The 12,088-nt window shown below is 47.0% G+C and overlaps 2 protein-coding genes across 2 annotated transcripts in view; one reads left to right on the forward strand and one right to left on the reverse strand.

Annotated features, from left to right (window-relative positions):
* Window positions 1-2,220, forward strand: part of LOC109477417 (calmodulin-A-like) — an 11,130-nt gene extending 8,910 nt beyond the window's left edge. Inside the window, exon 2 of the mRNA XM_019778678.1 lies at window positions 1,940-2,220. Within this exon, the coding sequence (XP_019634237.1) occupies window positions 1,940-2,134 (195 nt within the window). The 3' untranslated portion in view covers window positions 2,135-2,220. The remainder of the gene's footprint in view (window positions 1-1,939) is intronic.
* Window positions 2,221-6,322: 4,102 nt separating this feature from the next.
* The window catches only part of LOC109476949 (histamine H1 receptor-like), a 9,368-nt gene continuing 3,602 nt past the window's right edge, over window positions 6,323-12,088 (reverse strand). The window contains exons 2-6 of the mRNA XM_019777966.1: window positions 8,613-8,885; window positions 8,077-8,219; window positions 7,405-7,914; window positions 7,074-7,164; window positions 6,323-6,764 (exon numbers count right to left, since the gene is read on the reverse strand). Coding sequence (XP_019633525.1) covers window positions 6,519-6,764; window positions 7,074-7,164; window positions 7,405-7,914; window positions 8,077-8,219; window positions 8,613-8,885 — 1,263 coding nt within the window. The 3' untranslated portion in view covers window positions 6,323-6,518. The remainder of the gene's footprint in view (window positions 6,765-7,073; window positions 7,165-7,404; window positions 7,915-8,076; window positions 8,220-8,612; window positions 8,886-12,088) is intronic.

Raw genomic sequence — 12,088 nt, forward strand, 5'->3', positions numbered from 1 at the left:
CTCTCTCTCTCTCTCTCTCTCTCTCTCTCTCTCTCTCTCTCTCTCTCTCTCTCTCTCTCTCGTGTGGGCCATGGAAGATGTGTATGGATATGATCTTAAAGATACACTGCAGCACGTCCTTCTCTGACAGGGGGCACTGCAAAAAAGATGCAGCTGTTAGCGGAAAAGATAGGTAGGAAAATGCCCAGCACTTCCTTGCAGGTCTTTGGCCTTCTAGTTTGCAGTCCACGTGTGCTCCTCACATTTATCTGCATTCCACAGCCGCTGCTCTTACTCATCTGTGCAAGTACCCCTTCCCCGACTTCTATGCCCCAAAAGACGCTTTGCTCATGTGGAAGTCACGAGTAATACTCCCCCCCCCCGGTCTGAAGTGTTTATCGACCCCGTTGAGTCTTACATAAAGGCCCGGCATGTTCCATATTGACCCGGGTCCCGGGGGTCGCGGCGGAATGGAGGCGGGAAGGAGGCCGCAGCGTTAAGTGCACGTCGTGAATTAGGAGTGAAGATATGGACCCCCGAGACTTATTGAAGTACCCGCGTCAGTCTTAAAGCTTTTCCTTCAGGTGTAAAAGTACCCACACCAAAGTTGCGTGAATAAAGATCACAAGGCGGACTTGCACCAACACAGATGGACTTTCATGCTTAATCACAAGGCATAATTAAGGCACCAAAGCCTTCTGCCAAGTAATGATAGAAGTCTACATTTTCTGCAAACGTAGACAGGGACGTTCTTCATCTCTTCTGTCGAACTTGTATAGTTTGACTTTTCATGTCTTACAACTGCAGTTCCTATCCATGGCAGGAGTCGTCATCACTTCGTACAATGTAGTCATGGTGTTTCGTCTTCAAGCATGGATTCATGTTGGAGGAACATTGATTTAGATGAACTCGGTCGTCTCTTAAGTAAGAACCACCTTAAGACGTCCTGTAACGTTAATCACAGTAAGTATTGATAGTGATAAAAAGGAGGGTCTACACAGGTTGGGTTGTAACAGTATTAATCAGTTAATTAATCAATCGATTTATCAACCAACCAATAAATCAAATTTATCTATCTCCAAGTGGTTCCCCTGAGCCGTACCGTTGTTCCCCTGAGCCGTACCGTTGTTCCCCTGAGCCGTACCGTGGTTCCCCTGAGCCGTACCGTGGTTCCCCTGAGCCGTACCGTGGTTCCCCTGAGCCGTACCGTGGTTCCCCTGAGCCGTACCGTGGTTCCACTGGGCCGTACCGTGGTTCCCCTGAGCCGTACCGTGGTTCCACTGGGCCGTACCGTGGTTCCCCTGAGCCGTACCGTGGTTCCACTGGGCCGTACCGTGGTTCCCCTGAGCCGTACCGTGGTTCCACTGGGCCGTACCGTACCGTGGTTCCACTGGGCCGTACCGTAGTTCCCCCGAGCCGTACCGTACCGTGGTTCCACTGGGCCGTACCGTGGCTCGATACCGGCAGTGAGTCCTGATACTCCGTGATGGAAAGCGGGCTTATAGCAACTTGATCCGTTTCAAGCCAGCAGCCATTAGTTGCCTTGCGTGACCTTGAGTCCTCCGAAGTTTCTAATTCAAATCACACTGCTGAAGCTTTCCAACTCAACAGGAGTTTGAAGGGCGCGTTTCTCCGGTGATTGTCAGTGTGTCTGTTCTGTGTGGTTCAATTTGATATCATCTTCCCCTTAGGAGAATTTGTACTCTTTATACTTTGGCTTTTAAAATGTGATAAATGTGTCAAATGTGCCAGGTGTTTCAAAACTTACAAAATGTGCATTGTGGTCAATTTTTGTGGGTCCCGATAACAAAACTACATATTCTTTTCTGTTGTCAACATGTGCCTGACATATTTCCTGTTGTCAACATGTGCCTGACATATTTCCTGTTGTCAACATGTGCCTGGCGTATTTCCTGTTCTCGGCATGTTTCTGACACATCTTGTCTGTTGTTGTCCTCAGGTGTTTGACAAGGACGGTAACGGTTACATCGACTCTGGCGAGCTGCGGCACGTGATGACGCACCTGGGGGAGAAGCTGTCTGAGGGGGAGGTGGATGAGATGATCCGGCTGGCTGACGTGGACGGAGACGGGCAGCTCTGCTACGACGAGTTCGTCAACCTGATGAAACCCAAGCGCGACAAGGACGAATTCTGATGGACTCATCTCACCCGGGGGTTGTTGTGAGCGTGCTGCCAAGAGGAGGGGGTCCGGTACGGGTGGGTGGGTACTTGGTGGTCAGGTTGCGAAAAGGGGGAGGGGGTCCTCTTTGTTACAGTGAATCTGTGATCTTGTATTTCAGACCTTTTTCAAGACCAGGATAAAAAAATGAGTGGCTCAATAGGCCTCTGAAAATCTGACTGTAAAAGTTGCACTTCGTTGACATGACCCGCATGAATCGTGAAAATCATTTGGCTTATGACACACGGCCACACTGGGTTCTTCCGCTCACGGACACAGGAAAAAAACGTTGGAACAGTTCACAGTACATTTCCGCTTGCAGAATGTACATCGCATCAACGTAATCATTTCTGTTCAGCCCTGACTTTGTCCAACCCACTGCTCCTCTCCCTCCTAACTTCCCCGGACTCTACCGTTTATAGTTGCCGAATTCCTAAGATCTTGAAATTGAAGGGATTCCTTGGTAAAACCCACCATTGAAAAAAAAAACCCTCGATGATCGTGCAATCGATGATGAATAGAGGCAAAGTAATAACTTGAAAGGTAAAGCTAGACGTATGTACATTTCCATTATAAATTGACATTTTCTTCCAAACACAATGACTTTTTGGTCGACCTTAGTCGCTACCTTGGGTACATTACTTCCAGTAGGGGATCAAATTTGCCTAGAGGTTTGTGATGCAGCCCCCCCCCCCTCCATCTCAATTTAAAGACAGTTGAAGTGACGGGTAAAGGCTTGTCCACAGATTTTACGTTTTTGCTTGTACCTTTGTCATAACAAAGTTTCGCATCCAAAAGCTAAAATTTCCAGCCCAAATCCCCAGTCCATTGGTCGCAGTACACCGGGGTACTGGATACCCGGCAGATGACAGCATCCCGCCGGAAAGTCCTTGATATATTACGGCGTATCTCCTGAGCCGAGTACTATGGAACACGTTCAGGAATCCAAGTTTGAAGAGTTCTAACATTGATACAAGTATCTGTACAAGTATCATTATTGTACAAACTTCACTCAATTTCTAAAACAAACAAGGCGTCCTCACTTGAACTGGTGGTGAACCTAGAGGCATGCCGCCAAGTCCATAAAATGCCCATATTTTCCGAGGGTCAGGACATTCACTTAGATTCTTCCAACCTCAACATGTAACGGCAGTGTATAATTAGAAGGAGATGAACTTTACAGACTTTAACGACGCTTTCACATGTCATATCGTGCCACTGACATTCTGTGACTCTTGTTATAACCGCTTTGTCCTCTAGGAGGAACTCAAATGCATCGAGGACATCAGAATATTTATTGACAATCTTGCAGGGCTGCTTGGGCATGACTTCCTCTAACCAGAATGTTCGCCATGCCCGGATGACGTGGAGCCTGCTCCACACACTTGTATGTTCCCTCATTAGACATTCAATAGGGTTATTTAGTCGCTAACAATAATATTAGTGTATGCATTGAGTACATACGTGTATGTGTAGATAATCATATGTGTAGTCATAAGAGTTAGCGTGTCATCAATGTTTAGAACATCGCTCACTATATAGACTACTTGCCACACCATGTAGTGGGGGTCTTACATACTACCCATGTCATATGTCACCTGTTTCGCGCCGTTTTAGCTTGGATGATTGACAGGCCTGAAGGACGACAGTTTGTCCGTTGTTTACACAGTTGCGCGGAGAAATGGTTGGTCATCACTGTGGCGGCTCCCAGCGTGCAGGGGAGGTTATTTTCTCTGTGGATATATTCAAGCACCAAAAAATGCAAACCACAGTGGTCTCAGTCAGCTTTGCATTCTTCCCTCCTGTAAGCATTTTAAGGTGGCAGAGAAATTTGGATGTTTGTTTTGTTTTCTTCAATTCTGTGGACAGAAGGAGGCCCGGAATGCACCAAAGCTTGCATTCCCGGAATAGCCACGTTCCCGGATCATGCACTCCCGGGGAATTCCGACTGCGTCGTTGCTGTTCTTGTCGTTGCTGTTGTGTGTTCTTTACCACCAGCCCTGCGCTCATGTGACGATTGGCTCTCCTGTGAGTGTCAAAGAGTGTCAATACTCCTGATGAGGAAAAGCATGACTGATTTGAAGAAGGCTTTCTGCCACGGAAAAACAAATTGCATTATAAGCAATGAATTATTAATGGTTCAGCTAACTACTTCAGCCGTATCTTTTAACCTCGGGGAGACCGCTTGGTAGCCTAGCCGCGAGGTATTGTGGGTAATAATGGCGAATGAAAATTGATAGTGCACGCTGGGAGTTGCCATCGTACCAGTATAAACACATGTTATCTACATTTTCTGGCTATAAGGGGCTTATTGTGTCCAGTATCTGATATATATACTATTGGATTTTAAGTGTAAACCATATTTAATGTTGGACGGAGTCCTACGATACGACTGGAGGTGTACATTTGCATCAGGTTCTGTACCAAAAATAAATAAACTATGTCCAGACTTTTCACTGCGCGTCGGTGTGATGGTTGCGTTGCGTCAGCTGCAGTGGGGAGATTGCTGCTATTTTCGATGTGCAAAATATGCGAGGTTAACGGGTTAGAAGGTCGTTCTCTGTGGGAAACCAAACCAACGACGTATGAACTTAGATCAGTGCGCCAACTGTTGAATGTTGTATAGCAACCAGCCTGAAGTGCCACCTTGCGGACCAGTCAGTGCTGCAGAACCACCAGTTAGAAACGCCACCTGGTGGAACAGTAATTGCTGCATGTTACAAGACGAGAACCCCCGATTTCTGTACCCCCTCCCACACACTCACGCACAAATAGTCACACACACCACACACCATATTTCAATCTAGATTGCTAGCAGCTAACAAAACAGCAAAACTTGGATCTGGAATTGTAGTATTGTAGACATCAACTAACAAAGTCGTTTATTCAGGGTTGAACACAAACGTGTCAAAGGGTGTGCAGACTCTGCATAACAGTACAAAGACTTGCTGTTCCACATTGTTGAGCGTGCCGTTCTGTAGCGACCAAAGCCTTGCTTACCAACAAATTGACCTCAGACTCAAGACTCACTAATCGTACATCAAGTGCCTTTTATAAACATTTAAAAATGTAGAGTTTTCTGGTTTACTATTTGTTTCGACAATTATCACGACAACGTCCTTTACATCAAATCTGCTGCACGTACATCCATTCTACTTGCATCATGTAACATTAGCACCTGTACTATATGTGTGCTATCGTCTGGTCCATTTATCACATCTTTACATGAACAATTCAACTTTACCACCAAGCACATTCTCGAGGGGTATTCTACAGAAAACGTACAGATACAAAAATACTTATTAGTAAACCAAAGGTATATATGATTGATATACGTATATTATACTGAAGAATCATACACATTGAGTATATGTTTATGACTCTACTATGACTACTATGGGATTTTATCATACCTCTTCGTATTTCCTGGCTACAAAAATAACAGTAGATCTTTCATCTAGCATTTCCAAATGAAGTCAATCTGTGAAGTGCACGCTACAAGATCTCTGTATCATGGTGTAGACTGTGCTTGTTTTGCGTTATAGGTCCAGGTTCATCTGATAACTTTTCTTTGTACAATGAATAACTCTCTTTAAAGCACCAGTAGCTTAGAATACAACAATCTTTTTTTTAACCGAGGTCAGACTTCCACCCAGGCCAGTTGTAGTTTTTAACCTTCTGGTCGATGCCATTTCACATTTGAACTCTAACGTGACCCTTTACATCATCGTCATCACCACCTGGGGCTGTAGCGGGTCTATCCGCTGTAGAGTTAGAAACATTTCCAGGCTACGATTATTCGTTGTACAGCTACAATTAATGTTTAATTGAAGCCCACTGTCTCCTGCACATCATTATTAGGTCCGGCGATTTATTTACTGTTCTTGAAAACCCCGGCCCTAAGTCTTGGATGTCATAGTCTAGATCTGGATCTTGGCCCGGTGTCAAGCCAAATACATGATCCTGCCAAATACATAACTCCGACACTACTTGGGGGTTTGCAATATACCTGAGACAAGGGGTGGGAGTGGGAGACTAACCTAGTAATCCCAATCGTAAGTCTAACTCTAGCCCTGAACAATGACCCCAACTCTTAGCCAAACCCTAACTTTAATACCAACCCTAACCCTAACCCTAACCCTAGCCCTAAACACCTGACCTCTCACGTATGAGATAGCTCAAGGATTTGGCTCAACACCAGGGAGGGCTAGTATCGAAGCAGTCCTAGCCTGGCGTGGGTAGATTTCCTGGTGCAGTCAGGCGGAGGTGAGCTTGCTAGTGTAACCTTTTCTCACACGGGAACGTCTAGTGTGGAAGACGTTCTACGTAAAAGTTGGCGGCTTTGATAGAGTAAGTTTTTTCACACAGCGGACAGGTCCATTGCCGAGGCTGTCCTCTGCAGCTTGCCGTTCGGCGGGTACCTCCACTCCCTGCTGCTGGCGGGCGTGTGCTGCTGCTGGCACCGCAGCATGTTCCTGAAGGCCCGCCGAAAGTTCCCGTTGCACAGCGGGTACAGGAAAGGGTTGAGGGTGGAGTTGACGTACCCGAGCCAGATGGTCCCCATGAACACGTTCGGATCCACACACTTCTCGCAGAAGGACACGACCTGGAACAGTGACGTACAAGATCGGGCGTCAGGGATATTCAATAAAACATATAAAATTGGAGGTGTTCCATTTAGCATGATGTAGTATAGGTGTTTGAGATCGAAAATCGTATCGTGGGCGAATGAAACTCTAATCCCGGTTCCGGATCAGTTTCAAGGCTTTGCTGCTTTGAACTGGAGGAGTCGGCCAGTAGTTGTTGTTTCAGTTACGTCATGCTTGGATTGCATGCAATACAAGCCTGTTTGACTTTGTGATATATTAGTTATCATATTTTTGAAAGGTCAGGGATAGGTGTCTTTAGTACACACCATGAAGAGGATGGAGTAGGGAAGCCAGCAAACCAGGAAACAGCCGATCAACATGCCCAGCTGCTTGGCTGCTTTTCTGTCGGAGTGGATTCTGCAGGAAGGAAGGACGGAAAGAAAGAAATTGATTCATTTTTTAACAGATGTCAGACATAGTAGAATCTAAATAGCCCTGCTAGTTTATAACGTTACAAAATATATTATCTATGCTTAAATTTAGAGTTATATACATTAGAGTTACAAATGTATATGGGACGAAAGTAATCTAACTAATAATACATTGTAGTATGAGTCACGGCAGCTCCTCTATACAAGCTTACAACAGTACATTTACCGTGAATGGAACTTGAGTTTACGGAGGATGGCGAGACTCTTCCCGCTGGGGGTGCAGCTGGAGGCCCGTCGGTTTTTCCGGCGTGAGTCGACCGCCGTTTCGGCGTCGAACTCCCCGCTACCAGCCGAGTCCCGTCTCAAGGAGGTTCCTATCTTAGACTCCGGCCAGCTGTGACGTAAGATGTAGAGATCCTCACGGGACGGAGACTGGAGACTTCTGCGGGACCCGGAGGAAGAGAAGGCGGGGTCAGAGGGCGTCCAGTCGACGGTCAGCAGGTTCGAAGATCTTCGACTTTCTCTCTCCCTGTCGTCGGGAAACTTCGGCAGACTCTCCACGTCGTCACCAAACGTCGACACGTCGTCGGAAAAGTCCGGCAGCCTCTCCCTATCGTCGGGAAACTTCGGCAGCAGGTCGGGTGACTCGGCCAGCCCCGTCGGCCCGTTGAAGACGATCTTGATGCGGTGAAGAGGAGAAGAGGAGGAGGAGCGTCGTACTCCGGCAGCGTTCATCCTACAGAAGAAGTGAATGATTTAATGGCAGTAAAATCGATCTTTCGCGATTTATGCAACAAACTTTATGATAATGGTGATGCTGTTTGTCTCTTGCACTACCGTATAGTAGTACTCCGCATGTCCTAACACTGCAATGGGATCTGGATAGTGGGTGTGCTACCTGATGTCCTCCTCCGTGCCGCTGGGTCTGGCCACGTGCGCCGTCAGGTTCTTGTGCCGCTTGCTGACCTCGTCATAGATCCGCGCGTACAGAAACACCATCAGCACCATGGGCAGGTAGAAGTTCGGCAGGGACGTCACCACCTGGAAAAAAGGGTAAAGTAACGGTTTTCGTTATATGTTGTTTACACATGACGTCACGGTAGTCATGATGGTCAGGCCAGACCTATAAATTTTAATGCCTACATGTCACAATTACGTGACAGTGACTACGCGTAGATATTCATCAGATGTATCAGGTGTAACCCTCATAGTCACGTCAGTGAAAGCAACTTAGTGGTGCGTCAACAACAACGTTGACCAGTGCGCGTTGTTTGAAAGGCAAGTTACGGTTCACAAATCAGATCTTACTACGATGATAGAAGCAAAGGGATAAAACAGGTAGAGTGTAAACAAATACAACATTTAAGAGTATGCAGCAGACACGCGTATTTGACGAATGTCATTTCTAGGACGATCAGTACGTGACGTCACTACCTTGAAGAGCCAATCGCTGTGGAACTCGGTGTCGCACTGGTTGGCAGGAACGCTCCTGACCCCGCCCGAGGCGAAGCGGTGCCAGCCCACGATCGGGACGATCCACAGCGCCGACACGCCCCACACGATGGAGATCAGTACCGACGCCCGTCGCTTGGTGCGCTTTCGCAGGTACTTCAGCGGGTCCGTCACGCTCCAGTAGCGGTCAAGGTTTAGCACGAACAGGTTAAAGATGGAGGCCGTGCTGGCCACGTAGTCTAGAGACAGCCACACCTGTAAGGGCGACACGAACGGGTTAGTCTAGAGACAGGTACACATGCAATGCAAACTCAGAACAATGGTCACTTTTCTGTTGCGTAGCATGAGTGATAGATACTACAATGCTTAGGAAAACCGACAGGAGGTGCAGTTGATACCTACATACAAGGATACCATCAGGCGTAGGATGTGAATAGGAAGTAATTATCACACTAGAATGGAACCTGTTGCGACTTATCATAGCTGGGCAATCCTATTAGATAGCTTTAAACAGCGCCTGGACTTGGTTACGAGCATGCCTGTGAGGCTGATCGATGTGGTACCGTCGATAAGCGTGTTAGTGTTACGCCAAAGGACGGTTTTACCGCCTATACAACATAGATGTGGGGTGGTAGTACCGGCTACACAGATACAGAAGCAGGTGTGTTACACCGAAGGGCGATTATACCACGCAGTGCGGGCGCAGTATCAATCATGTAGTCAGGGCGTACGTAATTCCCTGCCCGCCGATAATCCGGCGATGCCGGCACGCTTTGTTTTACACACCGGACCTTCCGTCGCGCCAATTACCGCCGATTTCTCCGATCCCCACCGACAGCAAATCAAACCGCCGCCGCGCTGAGTCAACTTTCACACGGGAAATCGATATGGGAAGGCTCGCAGAAGGCCGGGGGACGTCAATTTGTGAAACTACGAGATAAGCGCGCTTCTGGACTGGGGTAGTGACTTTCCGATGGGACGTTAAGCCGGTGGTCCTGTGTTTGAAAACCACCCATGGAGCACGTTAAAGAACCCGCCACACTTATACACACATACATACATATTGATATATATTACATCTGTTACATACATACTTACTGTTAAACTATAAATAAAATAAAGTATGCAGGTATTGTGTTGCGTTTCTCTCAGGTTCGACGTTAAAACTGTCAGGACTAGGGCAGCACGACACCGGCAGAATACATTTGCCGCCAGCTTACAGCACAGATCCTCCGTTATTGCCACCTTCACGCCTTATGGCTGCGCATATAAATGTAAATTAAAAGCAAGTGTAGCTGGATCTGATGCATTAATGATCAGATAGTTAATGTTTCATTCTGCACGATCGATTGGCCTTGAGGCCGGCTGTATCACTATCAAACCGTCGGTAAAACTGTCGGGAACGTCAACCTTCCGCAGGGTTCCCTCAGGTCACATGTCAGAGATTTTACCCGCGATCGCGAGCTGGAGAAACTTTCTGTGGTTACAGACAGGACCTCTGCTACAACACGAGCCATGGCTCGCTGTTACCTAGACGGTGATTCATAATATGCACATCAAACAAAACCAACTTGAACGGCCGGTAAAGTCGCTGTGTCTGTAATTGTACCCGGAGGACAGCTAACACGACGCGAGTCCAATGAATTCACAGTTCTCTTCCTGAGATCAGCTTCCCACAGACCACGGTGGACAACTTCATTGCCCTTTAAGAGCCATGATTCTGACTCCATTAAATTCTGTACTTTGTTACTTTGGACTGAGAAGCCATATGAGGTCACATCCCCCGTGAACGAGGACACTAGCAGTCTTCTTCGATGACGAAGGAACTACCAAGACTTGAGTGAATAATCTTTTATACATTAGAATGAATTATCTTTTATACATTAGAACAGTTTGGCTCTAGGCGGGTTGCATATTTCAAAGAACACTCTTCACGACTAAAACCAGTTCCAGTGGACGGATTTCTTTTATTCTGTTACAGCTTTACCTTTTCGCCAAGAATAGCTACAGTAAACCGGGTCCGATTACAGCTCCATTAAAAGTTGTTCCTTGATAAATGAATCTTTCATGTGCCGGGATCCTGTTTGCCTCTAGGCGGGCCGCGTACTAAAAAAAGTCCTCACTTTTGTAAGCTAAGAGTGGTGGCGGTGAATCGGGTCCGGTTTAAGTCCATTAGATGTTGAACTCCTTTCGTGCATGTTACTAATAGACTTAAGACCGGATCTGCACTCGGACCGCCGGAGTCTCTAAGGGCAGGTTTCCGTCTCATCAGCCTTAAATCTCCTAATAAGGCACCGTCAGAAGACGTGAAGTGATTGATGACTCCCTCTTCCTTTAAGACGTTTTGCCCGTCCGACCAGACTTAGCGGCTCCAGGTGTGCCGAGACGTCTTGTGGTGACGTCACACGTCAGTTACCTGGGAACACCTGCGGTCAGATACGCACTTATACGCCGTACAAAGACTCTTCAAGTTAAACGCGTTGTCAGATATCTCTACAATGTTATATATTAATCATACATTAGCATTCACATCACCTCAAGGTGTAACGCACCAACTACTAAGTACCTAATACCAGCCCAGGTGTAATGTAGCCAGCTGCCGACGTGCCGCGTGCATGTGAAGCTGATGTGTTACGCCGCCGGGCGGTGATACCGGCTATACAGATACAGATCAGTCTCTTGTACAGTGGGGACGAGTTGTGTGAGACTGCTGGGTTTGATGCACTCACTCCGGGTTGATGCATTAACTCTTATCGATAAGTGTGTTGGGTTCTTTGGTGAGGTGGCTTTAATTGAATTCCGCAAGCACGGGGCTTCCAGTTTAACGCCGAACGTCCCATACAACGGACTGCACCCCGCACAAGCAGCGTGCAATGTTACGTAGTCTCCCTGTTTCTGTGACCAGCGCCTGTCCTTTGTAACAGTGGTCAATTGTTGGGAAACCGTGGCCCTGCAATTGAGTGCAAAAGGTTTATGATAATTCCAATTGAAGTGTGCTAACATAAGATCATTTTGTTTAACACCACATGAAAAGCTGCACATAAGATGTCGCGATCGAGGGCACCGATGATTTTTGAAGCACTTTTCCGAAATGGACGACAGTTCGCGAGGTAAGACCTGCATGGCTCTTCAGGTCAGGGGTCGTGACCACACATCGATCTAATGAACTAGAAACAGACCTAATGTTGTTAGCTGACTGTGTTTCCTTGAAAATCGATCAGGTGCAAGTGGAACATTTTACACGGGACTTCCCACATCTATCAGTAAATAGGGGGCGCTTCCCATCTCCTTAAATAGCCCTTGGGTCATACAACGTCACTAAAGTAGAGGATTAGTCCACTGGTGTGGACTCATATCTGCCTCTGTACCATAATTGAATTGTGCTGTAGGTGGAAGTATTGTTTTTGACTTTGTGTGCCCGTCTGCGTGTTACTCTCTCTCTCTCTCTCTCTCTCTCT

This window comes from Branchiostoma belcheri, unplaced genomic scaffold (assembly GCF_001625305.1).
Source record: "Branchiostoma belcheri isolate BF01 breed outbred unplaced genomic scaffold, Haploidv18h27 scaffold4, whole genome shotgun sequence".
Taxonomy (NCBI): domain Eukaryota; kingdom Metazoa; phylum Chordata; class Leptocardii; order Amphioxiformes; family Branchiostomatidae; genus Branchiostoma; species Branchiostoma belcheri.